The 20343-nt window shown below is 38.6% G+C and overlaps 1 protein-coding gene across 10 annotated transcripts in view; it reads left to right on the top strand.

Annotated features, from left to right (window-relative positions):
- FHOD3 (formin homology 2 domain containing 3) overlaps positions 1–19897 on the top strand; it is a 385259-nt gene extending 365362 nt beyond the window's left edge. For all 10 annotated transcript variants that reach the window (XM_051812625.1, XM_051812624.1, XM_051812622.1 and 7 more), the window contains one exon: positions 14016–19897. In XM_051812625.1, the coding sequence (XP_051668585.1) occupies positions 14016–14098 (83 nt within the window). In that variant the 3' untranslated portion in view covers positions 14099–19897. The remainder of the gene's footprint in view (positions 1–14015) is intronic.
- Positions 19898–20343: the final 446 nt, after the last annotated feature.

The raw sequence follows: 20343 nt of genomic DNA, 5'->3' as shown, positions 1-20343 counted from the left end.
AACTAATGAAGTAGATTAGCTTTAAAATACACTCAGGTGCACTGAGTGGCACCTCCACTCAGGAGGCATCTCCAGGAAATGAACAGAGATCAGCCCTTGTTAATGAATGATGTGAGTTAATAAATGAGCAGAAGATATTTCAGGTAGAAACACATAAACATTTTAGAAAGTGGATTGTTAGTCATACCTTAATGATTTAGATTAGCAAACACTATGATATTTATTGTCTGCAGAGCAAAGAGACCCTACTTTCTGATGGGTTTGATTCACCACCTTCAATCTTCAGGCTCCCATGCACATCTGTTGGCTTTTGCCATGAGCCTGGTATTCAATCTGTTCATGGACATCAAAGAGAAATTCACTTGAAAGGAATGATTTTCTCTGTGCATCAGGTTGCATATGTCTCACTGCTTTCAGTGCAGAACTGGAAATCTTGTCAGGCTTACTTAGCGTTCAGCAAAGATTTTAGTGAACATGAACTGAGATATGCTTTTAGCAAAATCAGAAACCCAAAAGATTTATATGCAATTGCACTGTAAACATTTCCTGTGATTCAGGCAGAAGGTTCTCACTGGCAAGGGATTTTTTTGCATTAAAGAACACAGAAAAATGTGAAGTAAAAAAAAAAAAAACAACTCAGGTCATTTATAGGGGAAAGCAGAAACAGGAATATGGAAAAAGTTATGTTCAATTCAGGAAGTACTTGTAATGGGAAAATGAGACATTTTGACATGTTCATTTGAACCATTTTACCTTTTGTGTTTGTTGAGAAGTATGAACATATCTGGTATGCAGAGAGCTTAGTTAGGTTGTAATGAGGTAAAAGAGTTTGAAAGCTCAGAGAAAGCAGCAGGACTGTAAAATGGAAGGAGGAATAAGTCAGTGAGTCATCCAACAAAAGATAAATGGAAACATATGTATGTGCTGGTTGGAGATAGGAAGGTCACTGATAAGTCATGATATGACTGAAGCTCACTGAGACCTGGTAGGAAGGAATTTGTTCAGTGGGAGCTGAAGTGGATTACAGAAGTCTAAGGAATATGCTAAGTGCATAACAACTGAGTTCCTGTGATGATCTGAAGAGAGAGAAGTTAAGTCTGTGTTAGACCTTTACACAGTGGAAGCTTTTAAGGATAAAATTTGGCAATTAGAAGTACAGTAACCAACTGGAAGTCACTGCCCTATGACAGGTGTTCAGTTACCTGCCTACCAGATGCAGTGGAGTGACATTATATATGAGAAAACATTACAGTTGTACTTGTTCATCAGAAAACCACAGCACTCATTAAGCCACAGAAACTGAAATGCTCTATCACCCCCTCAAGATAATCATTCAAAGACAGCTTCAAGACCAGTCACAATGGGAAGCTTCTGCTGGTTTAAAGTTGAAAGTTGAAGGTTTTTAATAATGTTATGGGGATCTGTTCAACTTAACAAAGAAATAAAAAATAAAATAATTAGGATTGCCTGGTTCTCCTACAAGGTTAGGATAGCCTTCACAAATGGTGCCATAACAAACAATGAGTGCAAGGGAAAGTTGGGATAAGGAAGTTTTAAGTATCACTCTATTTGGTAGTCCAAATTTCAGTTAATCCAACTGCTGAAGTTAATTTCTAGGAGCTTACAAAACAATATTACAGGCATTGCACCAGTAGATTTGGGGAAATAAAAATTAAACCCTCTGTATAAGACACCACCGAGATTTCAAAAATCAGTCAAGAAAGAATGTTATTTAGTACAGAGAGCTGCATTAAAAAATATTAATATAAGGTAGATAAGGAGAGTTTCCTGTGAAGATTACAAGAAGTGAGGTAAGAGAAGAAATTTTATAAACAATAATGCTTCTTAGAAAGTCATGTTACTAAATGAGAGTTTCACACTGTGATGAACCAGCCAATTGTGGCAATTGTTTCAAAATGGGAGAGACAAAAGATAAGTCTTAGAGCCACAGCAGCTTTGAGGCAACAGAAGACACATAAAGACCAGTAAAGCAGTATCATTCATAAAATACAAATTTTACTTAAGTACATTTAATTAAAGAGCCCCCCCAAAACTCCATAAGAGAAAATATGGGTGAGCAACTGGCTCACAGGTCAGACACAAAGAGTTATAGTGAATGGGATAACATCAGACTGGTGACTGATCACTAGTGGGATTCCACAGAGCTCCATCCTCAGCTCTGTGCTCTTCCACATCTTCATAAATGACTTGGATGCAGGACTGGAAGGGATACTAAGTGAGTTTGCAGACGACACAAAACTGGGAGGAGCTGTCAACTCCCTCAAGGTCAGAGAGGCCCTGCAGAGAAACCTTGACAAATTAGAGGACTGGGCAACACCAACCATGTGAAATTCAACAAGGGAAAGTTCTGGATTCTGCACCTGGGACGGGGCAACCCTGGTTGTGCATACAGACTAGGGAATGAGAGGCTGGAGAGCAGTGCTGCAGAAAGAGACCTGAGGGTCCTGGTTGACGGCAACTTGAATGTGAGTCAGCAGTGCCCTGGCAGCCAGGAGGGCCAAACGTGCCCTGGGGGTCATCAGGCAAAGCATCACCAGCTGGTCGAGGGAGGGGATTGTCCTGCTCTACTCTGACTGGTGCAGCCTCACCTTTAATTTCATGTGCAGTTTTGGGCACCACAGTATAAGAAAGATATTAAGCTATTAGAGAGCATCCAAAGGAGGGCCGCAAGGATGGTGAAGAATCTAGAGGGGAAGCCTTATGAGGAGCAGCTGAGGTCACTTGGGTTGTTCAACCTGGAGGAGACTAAGGGGAGAACTTACTGTAGTCTTCAATATCCTCTTGAGAGGAAGCAGAGGGACAGGTACTGATCTCTTCACTCTCATGACCAGCAACAGGACTCGAGGAAATAACATGAAGTTAGAGTCAGGGGAGCTTTAGGTTAGATATCAGGAAAAGGTTTTTCACCCAGAGGGTGGCTGAGCACTAGAACAGGCTCCCCAGGGTCACAGCACCAAGGCTGCCAGAGTTCAAGAAGCGTTTGGATGATGCTCTCAGGCACATGGTGTGATTCTTGGGGTTGGTCCTGTGCAGAGCCAGGAGTTGGACTCAATGGTCCTGATGGGTGCCTTCCGACACAGAATATTCTATGAAAATAGGAAGATAATGCTGTTTTCTTATTTGTCCTGGCTATTTATTTAAATATCCATCCCTTAACTGAAAATCAGTCTTCTCAGGTTTAGACTCTTGCTGAGGTGCCATCTCTGTGTGGATCTCATTGAACTGGATGGGTCTGTCTCAGGAGAATGATACAATTCCTATGAATCAGCACTATGAAAAATCATACTTCAGTTAAATAAACATGAATAAGCATATGGAAGATATTTTCAGTAATTCTGGCATACGCAGAGCAACACTTGTGAATGTTGAGCCAAACAGGCTTATTTTCTGACCTCTGTGAATGGCCATAGCAAGGCTCTGAAAAAGGACAGAGGATTCAACAGTCCTAAGGATTCATTATCTGATTCAAATGCTGATTAAGCCACAGGGTAGTAAAACTAGACCAGCTGACTAGTAATTACCTTAAGGCTAAAACATGAACGTACAAGTATTTTCCTTCTTCTTTATGAATTGTTATTATTAGCAACATTCATGCTTGAAAGTGCATCTTCGGGCTCCCTAAAGTCAAGGCAGTGGTCGAAAAGTGGGGATCCCGACTCAGGCTTTCTAGCAAGCAGGTAACTGCATCAAGGAAAGAGCTCTTTAAAGATGGCTTGACTAGGCAGCGCTGTTTGCATCTACATCTTCATCTGACTCGGAATGGTAAACTGTAATGTAAGACCCGGGTGTGACTGATTTTTGATGGTGAGTAGCACAGTGATGGTTTTATTGGATGCTGCTGGTGACACTGCATGGGGAGGTCGCAGAGCAAGAGACTCATTTTCCCACGCATGCTTTCATCTCAGAGTGTCTGTATGTGTGTGCACTCTTATTTCTCCTAGATTTTATTAGAATTGAAAATCTGCTTTAGATTTCAGTTAGAGAAGTGGGTTTGGAACAGATAATAATTGAATCTAATTTAATCTAATATCAGTTTAATCTAATATTCGAGGGAGATAACTTGATCAAACTTATTTGTGATATTTAAAAAAGAGAGAGGAGAGACATGATAATGCCCTGTTCTTTTATCAGACTTTGAAATCACCTGTTAGCCTAATAATATACCCTGTGACAGACCCTTGAGATATGGAAACATCTCATAAGGATTTATTGATTTATTTGCATGATAGCTTGCAAGGAGTAAAAAATTCTTGCAGTCGTTATGCAGAAATGGATCTGAAGCACCACCCAAGTAATCTTGCATCAGACTTACACAAGTGGACCATGGAGGAGATAGGAATTGAGTCGAGTTTATCTGCATTTTGGACAAATAAACTCAGGGTCAGTGGATTAAATTTGACTACAGAACATCCAAGGTCGGGTATTTCATACTAAATTTCACCTTCAGTAAAAATGAAATAGGAATCAGCATGCTATCATCAGGTGCCAAAATGTGGGAAAGAGCTCTGCCAAAGGACCAGGTGTGAAGACCAGCTTTAGACAAGTTTTGGTAACACATGCAGTGCTGATTTGGAATAAACATGTTTGTAAGCAAACAAAATACTATATGGGAGATACTTGAATCCAAAGGTGTGCATTTTTTGTTGAGCACTTTATTTAGGCACTTTATTTAGGCACTTTATTTAGGGCACTTTATTTAACTTTTTCTTCTTATTTTCTTTGGTTTTCATTATTTTTCATTTCTGTGTCTCTCCACTTTTTCTGGCTTTGAAAAGATACTGAAGTGCCAAAATACCAGGAGGGAGACTATTCTGGTATTTATAGCCTGACTAAAAGCAGGAGTTAATGGAAATTATACTTTTAAAAAATGAAAACTTTACAAAAAGAAAATCTATATAAAATGCTTTAAAGGCAAGCAACTTCACTTAGAATTTGCAATTAATTATTTAGGATTTTAGTAGCTGGATCCTATCAGGGGTTAGAGGAGGGTGCAGAGTAATTTAGTGAGTGATGCATATTTAGGAACTACTCTTTGTGTTTAGAAAAAGTAAGTGTTTCACTGATGGTTTTCTGTATCAAAGTCTGTTTGTTCTTACACAAAGCACTAAGCCTTCAGAAGGTCAATACCCAGTTAATAAAAATGTAATTATTGAATGAAAACAGAATGTGAGGCAAAGCGTGGCAGCTGGAAGGTTATCTCTATTAGATACCAAGATAGCTGGTGTCTTGGATGCCTTTTTAGTAATACATTCTTTCATCCTTAGGATGGCAAGATCTTTGCAAAAATTGGAGAACTAAACACCATGATCTACAATAAATAAAAACACTAACAATAAATTAAAATTACTAATAATAGGTAATGAATGACTAATAAATGCAGTTGACTACAGTGAGCTGTAGAAATTGATTTACCTGAGCAGGGTGAGGTCTGTGTAGTCCTGTGTCTCACCTGTGCCAGAGGCCAACATCAACAGCTATTGGAGAGCAAACAGGAGAGGATAGAATCGTAGAAGCATAGAATCATTCATGTTGAAAAAGACCTCCAAGTTCATGAAGTCCAACCTTTGACCAAATACCACCATACCAGCTATTATGTGGCATAGCCATTAGCCACTAAGCTATTAGTTGCATAACCCATAGCACTTATCTTGAGTTTTGATAGCTGTAAATCAGTGTATGTATTTAAAGTATGAGGCTGAATAGCTGGTTGCATATTTTCAGTTTTGTCCATTGTAATTGATGACATATAGACATATATAATTGTGATTGTTGATAGTAGTACCATTTCTAAGTTGGTACACATTTATTTATAAGTGTTCAGTTTCTGCTTTACTATGTTTGTTTTGGGGGAGAGCTTATAGCTTTCTTTTAAGATATCTGATCTTGACAGACAGGGGTAGACATTCTGCTTTTTGAGCGTTCAAATGTATAATGCCTAGATATTTTGTTGGCAGTCTCCATGAGTTTCAAACTGTATCTTTCATACCTAAAGGTTTGTTCAAGAGTGTTTGCCTGGTCCCGACACCATAAAGGATACTTGCAATCATCCTGTACAGTTCTACATCATGTAGCCTTCAAAACAAAAGGTTTTTTTAAAGGTTGGTTTAAAAATCTAGTTTGAAAAATTGCTTGTAAAAGAGGCTTATATTCATTTTCCAGTTACTATTTTAGAGGAATCTGTAAGTCATTTCTAGAATGAGTTTTATTCTGATAGAAATTATTTCTTCTGGGGCTCTTAGCTCAAACTTTCTGATTGAAATACCTTTTTTTTAAAATAAATAAAGTCAGATATAAAATTAACCCAGCTTGTACCAATAAGTCATTCCTTAAATTTACATTGCATTCCAGTACTAGTGTTAGAGATACTGTGGATTTTAGTATTTGCTCAAAACTGCACAGAACTGTTTGAATACAGCAACTGAAAAAAGGATGAGAAGTCATTGCATTGATCTGGAAAGTCAGAATGAAATATGCAATGTTTACAAAAAATAGGTATCTTTTATCCCTGTTTATTTTAGTTTACAGGGAGAAGAGAAAGATGAATGCTACTCAGACATTCACATGTATATGTATGTTACATTACCCAAGCGCATGGGTTTAGGAACAAGGAGAAAACTGCTGCTATAGTGGGTAGTCCTAGTGATTTTAGAGTGGCTGTCACCTCATGGGACTGTCCAGGTGAAGCCTGTGTCCCAGCAGGATTTTACAGCATAGGTAGACCATTGGCATCTCCTTGTGCTGTGTTTCTGACACTGGGAGAACCAAATGCAGCTTCCCATGGGCTTCTAGACAAGAACTTACAAGTGCTGGAATTTGTCTGGCCATCTTTTCTTGGCCAGATGGCACTTTTCTTAATTTCAGGAAAGGGCATGCTGAAGGTAATATGGGAAAAACTAGCAGGAGATGAGCAGCTGATAAAGAGCAAGTGAGGTCAGTATTATATGTAGGAAATAAAGCTGTTCATGTTCACAGGTCACAGAATATTGGCACTGACATTTCTATATAAATACTTCTGTTATGGTATACAGTTTAGGCACTTTTTCAAACGTAGTTCTGTAGAAAAAACTAACTTTACTTTATTTGTTTGCATCTTACAAGACATACAAATTGTTGGTTTCACTTTTGCCAGTTTGCCATTCACTGCATCAGTGAGTTCATCTTTGTTACCCTCTGTTTTCATTTTAATGGACATATTTTAAAGGTAAAGGCTTTTGAATTCTTGACACAGGATTCATTCCCAAAATTAGGATATCTAAGTTTTAAGTATTAAAAAAAAATTGTATGGTTGAGTTGCACACCGTTAGTCCAAAATTGATAGGATATGTATTTTGTTTGCTTTCTTTCTATATTAAAGTGACTTTCAAGTTTATCTCTGGTCAGAAATTTACTCATTTACATTATCCTTCCTTCCTGAAAGCTGATGATTCTCAGCATCCAAGTAAGAACTCAGCAGCAGTGAGTATCTGGCTGACAAAATCGCAGAGTTCTTATGCGAAGCACTTCATCTGAGAACGAGAAAAGGCAGGCAAGTACAAGGCGGCTATGCAGGCTGCCTTACAAAAGAAGTGCAGTAACAGAAGCGATCTCCTGTGACTTTCAGGAACAGCCTGGAGCTACCACAGCTGCCAAAGAGAGCCCTCTGCTGCCACCAAGTAGATTAGCAGAAGGGGTTTGAAAGGCAGGGATTTGCGTGGACGTGACTGTCAGAAGTGTTTGGAGGAAAGTCTCCCTTAGAAGATGAACAAAAATGTTTCACACAAAGCTATTTTGCATTTATCTTGCCCCCAGCACTATGTCCAAGAAATAATATGTGTATGTATATATATGGCTTTCTCTAGGCAGAATAACGTCAGCCAATTAATGTAATTACAAGATTGTTTTGATCACAGTTATTTTTAATCTGATAGGTTTGTAGAGATGCTACCTTTTACTGTTTTATTCCCCAGCATGGATTCCTAATGGGGATAATTAATTTGCATTCCACAGATCCTGAGTGGTCAAACTTGGTCACAATCACACTCCTCTTCCAAGTCACTCTCCAAGAGACATCGCCGTGTTCTGATCTACCCTTCTAGTGGGTCATTTTAAAATTCCAAATGCAATGTAAAGATTGCAGGCCTGAAACACTTAGTTTATTTTTTTTATCCCATCTCCTGCCTTTTTTTGACTTGTGCATTGTTAATATTTAGTCTGGTCTTGAAAACAGTATATAGTGCTTACATGGAGATTCAGTTCTTGGTGAGCTTTATGCTCTTGATGCTTTTCCTATTAATAGTGGAATCGTTTCTGACTGGTGAAGTTAAGTGGGAGGAATGATGAGAGAGGTGGCAGCAGGATTGCTTTTAATAGTAAGTCTTTATAGTGGAATTCACATAAGTCCTGAAAATTAAGGGGGTTTTGTCACAGAAGACTTTCAAGGACAGAGTTAAATCTTCTTTTCTGCTCTACTATTGGGATCATGTAAATGATGATCTGTGAAATACATAAAGTTGGAAACTTTAACAGTTTCAACTACATATTAAATATTACTTTGAAAATGCGTATGCTCTTCATGCAACCCACGTTCTCTAAAGCAATGTTATATTTTGTTCCCTATAACATAAACCACCTAGAGATGAAAAACAAGTAAGGCTTTCCTTATGAAGTGCCAGTTTGTCATTTTCCACTGCTAGACTCCTCTTTATGTCACAGCCACCATAAGTTACACCCAGAGGTGGTTGTGAACTACAGAATTTCTTGTTAGGAGAGACTTGTACCATCTATGAAGTGCTGACAGGACTCAAAGCAAAGCTGCAGGGTAGTAGTAATACATAATAATGTGTTGTTTCCGTGAGCTTTCTATGTGGCTGACCCAGACAGAGACCACATTTCAGTTTTCTGTAATTCTTCAGAGAAGTGTGTGATTTAGTCCAAAAATTCACCTACAAATCCCCAGAAGAAAATCTCTACACACAATGTTTTAGGATTTCTATTGAGCATTTAAGTCTACTCATATTCAGCAATGATATATGCATAATTAAACATAAGTATAACTTATATAATCAGTGGCATAAAAATGCAAAGACAGAAAAGGATTAAAATAAGAAAATGTGAGCAAGATTGTCTGGATTGAACTTTTGAGTTGCAAATTGCCATTCTGGACTCATTGGAGTAAAGTCCAAGAGAATATGTTAAATGCAAATATATGAGAACATAGACTACATGTGCAAGACGGGTGTGGATAACACAAAACAAAACTAAGATACATTAAATGAAATTAGGTGATGGAGCTGGCCTGTATTGTCTCATGTAATCTGCCCTTCCTGCTGCCCTTGCTGTGTAATTTACAGACACGTGGATTTTCTTCATTCCAAATCAGCAACTAACAGCTGCATTACCTTTGCATCTGGGACTGTGGGAAAGCTCTGTGTCTGCCACGTCTTTGCAATAGGAAGGACACCCATTCTGTGACCGCTTGAGCAGGAATGGTCATATCTATTCTGCTTTACAAGTAACTCTTACAAATGTAAACACACATGCCAGAAGCCATTGCAAGTGCATGAATAAATGGCGCCAGGCAGACTGATCTTTACTGTTTGTTGAGTCTTAAGAAAAAAAAGGTAGGGAGAGAGGAAGTTAGAAATTATATTTGCTCTTTGAAAACACAACCAAACCCTAGATAATTATATTTTCTAACAAAGCTATGCTTGGGGAATTACTCTTTTTTAAAACTTTTCCAGTGTAGTATGAGGGCTATGTATCTGTGTAGATTTTGACCCAACAGGCAGAGTCAAATTCATCGAGTTCATCATAAGCACGCTGCATTCTGCCAGAATATCAAATAAAATTCTAGATTTCATGATTAACAAAGAATATCATATCCTCTGACCCCAGAAAAACAACATTTAGTTTCTTGGTTATGGGATCTCAGCAGGCCTTGCTTGTGACAAGAGTGAGAGTTATTTTCTCTCTATGTTATATTTCTTAAGCAAATGTTTTAAAAATTGCTTGAAGAACCTAAAAGGTCATTTGAAAGTCTTATTTTTATTGTCACTGCCTCCAAAATACATTCCATAACTCAGTTTAATGTGATCTGCAGCATGCCAAGAGTTTTACAAGCCAAGATATTATGTCTAGTCCAGTTAGAGACATGACAGAGTTCAGTGAAGCAGGGAGAGTGAAGATCTAGTTTGAGAAATGCAATTTTGCGTTACCTATAAAACATGGAAGGAAAATATCTCCCTGCATTCAGTTTTGATGACTGTGTTCATGACCTAATGTAGAAGAACCCTACCAAGCACTTTATGAGGAAATAGACAAATGACTGAGGACATCTGTTTAACAGAATGTCAAGACAAGGTTTACCCACCTCCCTGCTCCTGTAGATAACTCAGCTTTCTCCTGCTTTCATCACCCACAAACCTCCATATTCTACAAGCCAGTGCAGAGAATGGTGGGGCTTGTTCTTATGCTACTATGGATATACTACTGCACCCATCCATCGTATCTTCAGATGAGGAAATTGTAATTTGTACTGTAATTGTACTCTAATTTATACATATTAGGTATAACTTTTATATAAAGAGACCCTTTATCAGACAACCTTCATCTGTACATATTACTTCAAATTACAAATGGATTCATCTGTGTCAGACTGGTCTGTTGCATTTTAGGGACAAGAATTCCCTCATTTGAGTCTGGACCATGATTCTGTCAGCTGTTATCCTTCCAGTTGCCTGTTGATGATGGACAGCTTTAATCTTGCCAGTAGCCACTGTACTTTGCAGTATTTGGCCCCACCCACTTAGTTTATACAAGTCAGCAGCTGTCAGTTTTTGTGGGAATTATTCTGTCACTGAAAGGATTCTTCACATCTTTTCTTTTTATTTATTATTTTCTTGACAGTATCATTATGACCATCAAAGTCCTACATTGTTTGGAGCTGTTTTCTCCTAACTGCTGGCCTTAAAACCTTAGGTTACTGGAATATGTTAGATCCAGGTTATCATTCTTTGTATTACAGGACAGCTGAGATAAGGTAGAATAATCATCTGAGGGATATATTGTTTAATGACAGCTGCGTACATCCCAGCAACTCATTGTGTATTGTCATTCCTACTTGTTTTGCAGTAGCACAAAAAGTATAAGTCTGAGGTTGGCCTGTGTTGTGTGAGTCATACAGCAGACTCAGAATAGAGCACTTGTCCTTGTCACATGCTGCATACACTATTTCTTTTCCTCAGTCACCAAAGGGTTCAGGCACAAGGACCTCAGTCTAAGACTTTAGTATGTTTGATAGGTAGGCATCTGGAGTTTCAGAGAGGTATCTTGTCTAATGTAAAGAAGATTCCTTGTTTGTTTCATGAGGATGGTTCTACCATGGTATTTTAACTCCTAATTATTATTTCTGAATTGAGAAATGTAATTTTCTTCAAAGAGACCTGTATGTTTTTGTGAATCCTTTTGGCTTTTCCTAGTAAACTAGTAATCCTGTCACTCAGGCTGATGAAGGAATTTAAACAACTCTGTTTTGCTGGGTGGAAGTTATAGAGGCACACATTTCCCTTTCAGTTATTAAATACAGTCTCAACCCAGTTATTTCTGCAGTAGTAACTGTACTGACCTAAAGAAGATTGTTCTAGATTTATCTTGTCATAAATAAGAGCGGAATTTTACTTAGTCCAGTACATAATCAGAGTTAGCAGAATACCTCAGTTCCTATTAAATGTTTACAAACAGGAATAACAATTCTGTTCTCTTCCTATCTTACCATCTGAGAAGAAAAAAATAGCTTTATTTTACAGTGGTTATTGTGCTCAGTTTGCAAATGCGAGTGAGTGAGGGTGGTCTGAGAGAGCTGGAGATATGTGTGAGGGCAGTCATGAATACATTTGGCTTGACACTTCTGCAGAGGTGTCTAAAACTTGGAAATTTGTTCTGCATTTGGTTTTCCAGTTCACTTTTGCGCCAGTGGGAAGTTTTCTAGACAGGCACCCTGTGAACGTGTAGCCTCCTACATGCATATTTTTTAACATGTCTCTACTGTCCGGTGGCCTAGCTAGCTATGGTCCATGTTTGGCTGCGTGTTATAGAGGGCGTGGCGCTGCAGGCAGCTACGCGGGTGAACTGCAGAGGGAAATATCTTTGCTTCTAATATGACAGAAATGTTTTTACTGCAGCTTTCTTGGATTTGTTCTTCCACTCATGATATAGTTTATTTTGATACAGAAACAAGCATTGGGTGATTCACTGAGACCTTAAGACCCTAAGGTATTTCACAGCTTGTGTCTAGAAATTAACATTTGTCATCATGGACATTTGGATGTCAAATTTGAGATGTCAAAAAGGGTGCCGGTGATGAGGACTGACTCAAAAGTCCTTGATGGGTATTATTCACCAAGAAGACCAGAGCATTTTTTGAAGTTTATTTCTCTTGTGGTAGTACTTTTTTTGTCTTTCGTAATCTTACCTTTATCAGTTGCATTTAACCCTGTAGTGCTTTAAGCTAAGTATTGTAAACTTGGAAGATGTTGCTGATGAATATGGTAGGAAAAACTGGGTATCATAAAAAGCTGCTGTGCAGACTCCTGGTGGTGTCTAATAAGCATGCAAATACTGTAAGGAAAAGGAGTGGGCCTTGAAAAACAGTTTTCAACTAAGAGTTTGATAATGGAGGTACAACTACACACGTGACATTTCCAACTCATTTGATTAACCTTGGTAACTGATCAAAGTGGTTTGACTATCAAACATATTACCACATTCATTCTACCTGCATGGTACCAAATATTCAACTACACCGTATTCTTCCTTTGTCTTATCCCTCTGTTTTCTATACCAGTCCGTTCCCTTGTCTCACTCCTGCTCAACTCTTGAGTGTGACCACCCAGTTTCAGTTACATGAACGGAATATTTCAATAAGTTAGAGGTCTTAATTGTGCTAAATGACAGTAATGCAAGAAGTCCTTGACCACTATTTGCAATTGGTTTCTCTAAGATTAGTTACCTCCAGACTTCACTATTTTGGGGCTCCAAACATTAAGTCACTGTTTATGCTTTGCATGCAGCTTAAACTTCTCAATTGGCTTTTTGTACTTGAGGATCATCAAAGTGGGGAGTGAACACCAAATTTGCATCTTGAATTAAAGTCCATCCACCTGAAAATCATGGCACCAGTAAAACTAGGAGGACACTGATGCTCAGTGTGTACAGTCACACAGTCACTTGTTTCTGAATAAAAAAGGCAATCACAAGTTTTAAAACTTTTATGTCAGGGCTAGCATTCAGAATACTTTATATAAAATTAATAAAAAATATTTTGGCCTAGATTTATCATTTAAATTCAGCTAAAATGCTGCAGACTACTAATGACAAATATGACGCAAATAGTGCTCATATGGGGGAATGTTACAGAAGAAAGGGGTGCATGTATGAAAACAGTAGTTCTAATGATTTGAATCAACTATAAACTAGTTAAGTTTTTAATTTTCTACCTTTTGGGGTGGGTTTTTTTCACACATTTAAAGGGTCTCATAGGATTTAATAGTGCTAAATTCAATGGAACCCTATAAAGATTGCAAAGGACTTTTAAAAGGGTCCTTATAAAACTATAAAATAATAGGGCAGATGATACTTTCTATGAACTGAAAATCAACTGATATAATCTCAGAGAAAAAAATCTTGAAATGCTGTGGTATTTTTCCTTAAAAGTTTTTGTTGACTAAATGTCAAATGACAAATGTCTTTTTGCCTGACTGGAGTTGCTGAGTTCTTGATGCTCCCATGGATTTGCCATAGGGCATTACTCAGTGTTTCTGAACTTGAGTCCCTGAGTACATAGCAACTTTTGATTTGATTGAGCTTGCATGTTAACAGGGTTTTTTGCAGGTGAAAGTCTTGTGAAATTATCAATTCTAATTGTTTGCATTTTCTTTGTTGGTTTGTTTTTGTGTTTGTGTTTTTGTTTTTTTGTTTTTGGGGTTTTTTGCCTGCTTTTGGAATTCATGACCGCCCAGTGAGAAGGACACTAAAAAGTGGGCTAACACCAGAAGAAGCCAAAGCACTGGGCCTCATCAGCACTTCTGAGATGCAGGTTTGATATCCCAGAGGTGGCAACAAGAAGAACCATTCATCTGAAGCACACAGGCTGACAACCCTTCAGTGTGACATTGAGCTGCCAGCCTCTTCTGCTGCTCCCAACATCCTGTCCTCTGTTAGTTCAATTTTAATAAACAACAAAAAGCAAAACCCCACAACCAGGGCAGAAGAAGAGTGTGCCACAGCTCAGCATGTCATCCCAACAGTAACTGAAGAAGCATTTCAGTGCTTGTAGGTGAAAGCATATGGCTTCTTCTTCTCATGGTGTGTTGATGTGAGTAGGAGGGGGCTCTCTGAATTATCTGTCATTATGTGAACTGTGTTTACGTTGGCTTTTCTTGTGCCCTGTTTTAGTCATGGTAAATGTATGGCATTTTGTCAATGCAAGGAATGGTCCTTAAAGAGGCAAAATAACTCCTGTTACAGCAAACCCAATTTTTCTGAAACAGATTCATTAAGAAAAGATGTGCAGTCTGTGCAACCCAGTGCTTTATTGGGTTTTTTTATTATTTTGCCACCAAAGAATGTAAAAATGTATGTGTACCTTTGTATATGTACAGAATGAATGTGTGGACGTGTATGTGTATCTGTACATATACAGTCATGGTGTGAAATCATGCTCTTGCTGAAGCTAGCTGGACCACGATTTTCACTGTGGGGCCTTACTGTTCCACCTGGACAGGAGGAAAAGAATGTCTTTTTTGTAGGAACTCAGTGTTGTTCAGTGGGATTCACCCTGTGGGGCAGGAGATGGCCTGCAATACAAGTGGAGAATTTAGGATCCTTAATTCATATGTATTAATACACACTCATACTGTACATAGCAGCATGCACACAGAGGAGAGAATGCAATTCCTGCCTCTTGTTGAGCTATGGCTGTACTGTGCATTTGTACAGTTTCAGAGAGATCTGTGTCAACAATTTTACGTACTCGATAAATGAATTTGGACGCTAAGTTCAAGAAGTTTTGTTCATTTGCCTGTGCCCTTCATGCTGCTTTTCTCTGCTGCAAGATAATGTGGTGGTTTGTTTTTTTTTTCAAATTAATGACTGAATATGAAATAGCCCTGCTAAAAAGCCTGTTGTGTTTTTGCTGTTCTTTACTGGTTTTTTGTGATTATCCTTGATACAAGTGGAATGGGTACCACAGTAAACAACTCCAATCTATTTACCCTTATCTCACTGTTTTATAACTGACTTTTATAACTGCCCTCAGCATGTTTGAAGAACCTTTTGTCAACTCATCTGCCTTTAAGTGGAGGACATACGCAGCAGTGAAGATGAATTGAACACAGTCAACCCAGCCAGTGCTGAAGTATTTTGAAGATAACTACAAACAACAATGACAGAAAAGGGAACTTTTTAAGCCAAAGTCTGTATATGGCCATTTGATCCTCAAGAATGCACAAGATTGTGTCTTTCCATTGCCTTAGCCTCTAAGATTAAGGGGGTGTGTGCAGAGCAGTAACAGCTGAGGCTTCCTTCAAGCTAGTTAACTGGGGAACTGCTGCAGTTTAGTTGTGGTAACGGGGTTCAATTTTGGCTACAAAACACACTTGGAAAATAGAATTAAATAAGAGTCTATGCTGGGGTCCTAATGCCATAGCTGTGTTGCTTCTGGCACCCAAGCAAGGTCAGGTACTTCACATATTCTTCTCTGTTCTCAGTAAGGAGAGGATAATTGCTGAAGATTGTTCAGGATAGTTGAACCAAACACAATAAACCTTTGAAACCTTGGTCACCTTTCACATCGCATCGAGCACAGCATCCAAGTGATGAGAAAACCAAGTAGCTGACAACACTGCAATGAGATCTGTGGTTGAACATCCCATCTGTGCTGCCCACCCTCTTGATCATAACATTTCATTCTTTACCTGCCAATGCCTTGGATCTTCCATGGAGTAAAAAGTCACTAATGAGCAAAGGTTCTTAAGGACAGCATTAAGTTCAATGTTTTTTTCCCCTCAACTTGTTAAAAAGCCAATTTTACAAGTAGGCAGAAGGCAGTAGTTGGGTAATTAATAAAATATGTTGTGTATTTGAAAGCCATGGAAAGGAGGAAGCTGGTTGGGAAACAGAAGTGGCATGTAACTAATTTCACTGCAAAGTATGCAGGACCTACGAGCATCTGGATTTTAAAGTGGATCTTTATGTGCTGCTCACCATTATGGACTTTTAAAATCTCTCTTAAGGATGCTCAGAACAAAGAAATGAAGGTAATGGGGGTTCGTGGAGGTCTTTGAAGTCTGAAACAAGAGGAAGACGCCCTGAATGTAATGGTTATGTTGAACTGTGCTACTTGATAAGGGATAAAAGAAGCAGAAATGCAACAAAATGCATTTATGCTGACAGAGATCCTATGTTTGACTGAGAGGAGAAAATCAAACAAGTTTTTAAATCTGAATATTTTAATTAAAATATTCTGAATGTGCAAAATAGGTGGCTATTGGTGACCACTTGATAACAGGGAACAAAGTTTTGGTTTTTTTAGACAAAGTACAGCATCTATCTCTGAGACATAACATAGCTGATGAGTTACTAATAGTTGGGCATATGTATTTTCCAAGAATTGTGCAAAAATGTGCAAAACTTTATATGCTCCTTATCAAGGAGAACATTAAATATGGGAAATAATAAGGGTTAGAATAAGTTTGGGGGAAAAAAAAGATGGTTTCTTTTGGATTTTCTGGATGCAAATGTCCTACATGTGAAGCATATTCTTCCTTGTCCATTTTTCCATTATGTTTGTTTTTCCATTTGTGCTCTCTATCTGTAAAACCAATACCATTTTTTATTGAAGAATAACTTGGTCGTGTTCATGCAGTAGTATACAGTCAGATTAATTCCACTGTCCTCAGTGTTTATTGCAACAAGATCATCAGACACGGTAACAATTCAATAACTACAGAAAATATTTCCATTCCAGTTCCTGATAAAAATGGCCTGAAGCCCTATGTGCTAATCTGTAAGGTGGCAGTGTTTCCTCCAGAGTCAGCCAACATGTCCTGACTGTGAGAATAACTTTTGTTCCCCTTCATCTAACTAGCGGATTCCAGATGAAATGGAGGAATTCGTAATATCTGCATGCCTCTCTCTGTCTGTCTAATGACATTGTAACCTTCGGGTTTTGGCTTGCTACCTGCCCCTCCATCATCAGAAGTGCCCACCATAAGGATGTAACACTTGCTTTAAAACATGTGTGAGATATGGATTGGTTTGTAACAAATATAAAAGTCTTGGATACACAATGTAGTAACACATGTTCCCATTTCTCACTTAGAGATAGATGAAGGCTGTTTTTAAACACTTGCAGCCATAATAACTACCTCTCTTCCCTTTCCCATAGTACCAGTCAGCTGCAAATGTAGTGCCCAGAGTTTTGTGTCTCCACCAAGCTCTGAGTCACTGCTGGTGTTCATTTCAGCTGCTGCCCACCTGCTGCCAGTAACTTATCTGTCGTGGCAGTTGTCTGCCACCATAATGTCTTCTGGATGCTGAGGTAAACTTTAGCATCCATAATACCTGCCAAAGGGAAGCTATCCTAATTTCCTTTCATCTTCGTGATGTTCAAAAGCAGACTATATACAATTACTTTGTATTCCCTCACTCCTAACTTAGGGATAACGTTAAGTAGCAGTTATGTGGCTACAGTGAAGAAACACCCCCAGGAAATGCTTGTGTGCCATGATGAAGAGTGAAAGATCCATCACAAAAATTAAATTCATCACTCTTCACCTTTCAGTCAGGCCACGCACCAGACTCATGGATTCTAGATGTTTTATAGCCCATTGGCTGCTATGTGTGACCCTTCTGTTTGATAGATCCCTGTCTATAATCCAAAATCAACAAAAAAGTAGTGGTTTAATGAGAATCTTTCTTGCTCTGATAAACACTGGAAGCAGCCTTAAAAGCAGTTTTCAAAATAAATTTCTTTTTCTGTTTTGACCCCCTTTTATAGTAAATATCTGCAGTGATTGACTCCATCAGCAAAGTAAGGCATCAGTTTTGTAGATAGACAAGACTTTGGCTTTAGCATAATAGAAAGTCACATGCGAATATCAAGATAAGAGTTAATGTCCCGATTTAATAGAAATTTGGAGTTAGAGTCTTGATGTGAGTGAACAGCAAGGGCCTCCTGCAAGATCATGCATGACAGCACCTTAAGTCCCTGGTGTGCTGTGCTCTAAGTGTAGCCTGGCCAACACTAGGACTTCAACATGTACTGCAACCCCAAGGGTCACAATGTCACTGTAGGTACAGTGAATGATTCCTTTTGTCAAGCACTCGTCCTGCAGCAGCCTCCCTGGTGATGTAACAACAGCAAGTAGCGGTCCAAAATGCTTTAGAAGCCATTTGGTCGATGGCAGGAGTCTAGATTCAGGTACACTGTGCATTGTGGTTATTGCAATGCTTTGATTTCACTGAGATGGAGGTGGCAGCCCACCAGTTTCACATCCTTCCTCCTTCCACCTCAACTCATAGGCAGGCGTACCCACTGCCTGCCTCCATATAAAGGATGCACAGAGATATTGTGTTAGACAGAAGCAGGAGCATATTTGTCTCTCTTTTTCACTCCTGTACAATCACTACACATTCCAGTCCTCTAATGAGGATTTGGGGTGGGCTGTGACACATTTGGATGGTGGCTCTGTACTTCCAGCATCGGGATGCACAAAACACTTGTCTAAGCTGTAAGGGCTATGTTTCTCTGCAGGAAAAACTGCCAGGTATTTACAGGCTCTGAAAGAAAACAATCTGAAGCGTTATTGAAAGAGAAAATGTTTGATTATAGGCAATGGTTGGAAGATCACTCGCAAACACTTGAACAACATACAAGGCCCACCTTCCTTCTTCAACTGGGGCAGAAACTGCCTCAATTGGCATTTCAGATGTGATCCCAAGAAGTTTTTAGCAAGCAGTTTAATAGTTACATAGCAAAGTAATGCAAGGAGTTGCAGAGATTGTATAGTTTTATGTTTATGCAAAAAAAAATTATAATTATTTCTAATTAGTCCATTTCACACTGAGTGGCAGATAGAGATATATTTTGTTTAATCATTATCTAATACAGAGGCTTCTGTGAAAGAAAAGGTGTATTTGTAGCATTGGGTGCATTTCTCCTTTTTAAAGACTGTCTTTGCGCGTATAGTGTCCTTTTTTTTGTGAGCTGGGAATTGTAAAAAAATGTAAAGTAGAAAAGGACGTGTTTCTTAGACAAAGGAGAAATACTGTAAAATTGTGTAAATGTCACTACTCATGTTTTTTCATGTTCTGTGTAGCATAGTGTAAAATAGGCTCTCCAGCAGTGTTATTCTGTGAATTGTAATTTAAAAAACAAGCCATGCATGGTCAGAGATGTTATCTACAGGTCCTTTTGGTTGAGTTTTTGGGTTTGTTTGTTGTTTTCTCATTTTAGGTGAATTCGTTCTATGTTAAATTTAATTGTCCATGAAACTGCATTTTTGTTTCTGTTTTATTTCATAAAGAACTTGAACTACTCTTTTAAGATTTTATTACACATGAAGCTCACCTACCGTTTGTATTGATCTTTCAGAAGTTGTGTCACATTTAGTGTAAAACAGGGGGATTTTCTTTTTATCTGCCTCTTCTTCCCCCCACTCTTCCCACTTTACTGTCTGAAAAGATCCAATGACACTTTTTTTTTTTTTTCTGTGCCATGCAGGGTCAATATGGAAAACTGACCACAGACCTGTGTCCAAAATTTCTTGATATAAGTAGTTAAAAAGCTCACCTCTACAGCATTATGTAAACACATCTTGCAATAAAGCTTTATAAAGCACTGACTGGGCTGCTTCTTGTTTTGTTGATGAAGCCAATCATGGGAGTTTGGGTGAGAAATGAGTCAGAAGGGGGGGTCGTGGGTTGTTTTTCTCATGTCCTCCAAGTACCTGAAAAGCCATTATGTGGACATCAAAGCAGCTGCCATTAAACCGTCTGGGTGATCTGATCATAAAAAGCTGATCTTTTATGACTTGTTTCACAGTTTGAGCCTAATTCCTAATCTTGAGTAAAGAAAATAAAAATGTGTCTCTGGTTCTCAAGGTTTTCAGTAATCCAGCCCTACAAATCCTCACTAAATATACATGGGTGCTTCTTGCTGCCATCAGCTTGGAGTTGGTTCCTGCCTAAAAAATACTCTTTGCGCAGAGCACGTTGCACAGAGGTATGAGATTTATAGAAGCAAACATTAATAAAATAAAAGACTACCTGCATGTGGGAGAGCAT

The sequence above is a fragment of the Manacus candei genome, unplaced genomic scaffold, assembly GCF_025592945.1.
Source record: "Manacus candei isolate 608988 ecotype Guabito, Panama unplaced genomic scaffold, ASM2559294v1 h1tg000088l, whole genome shotgun sequence".
In the NCBI taxonomy this organism is placed as follows: domain Eukaryota; kingdom Metazoa; phylum Chordata; class Aves; order Passeriformes; family Pipridae; genus Manacus; species Manacus candei.
This window is presented reverse-complemented; position numbering and strand designations above follow the sequence as displayed.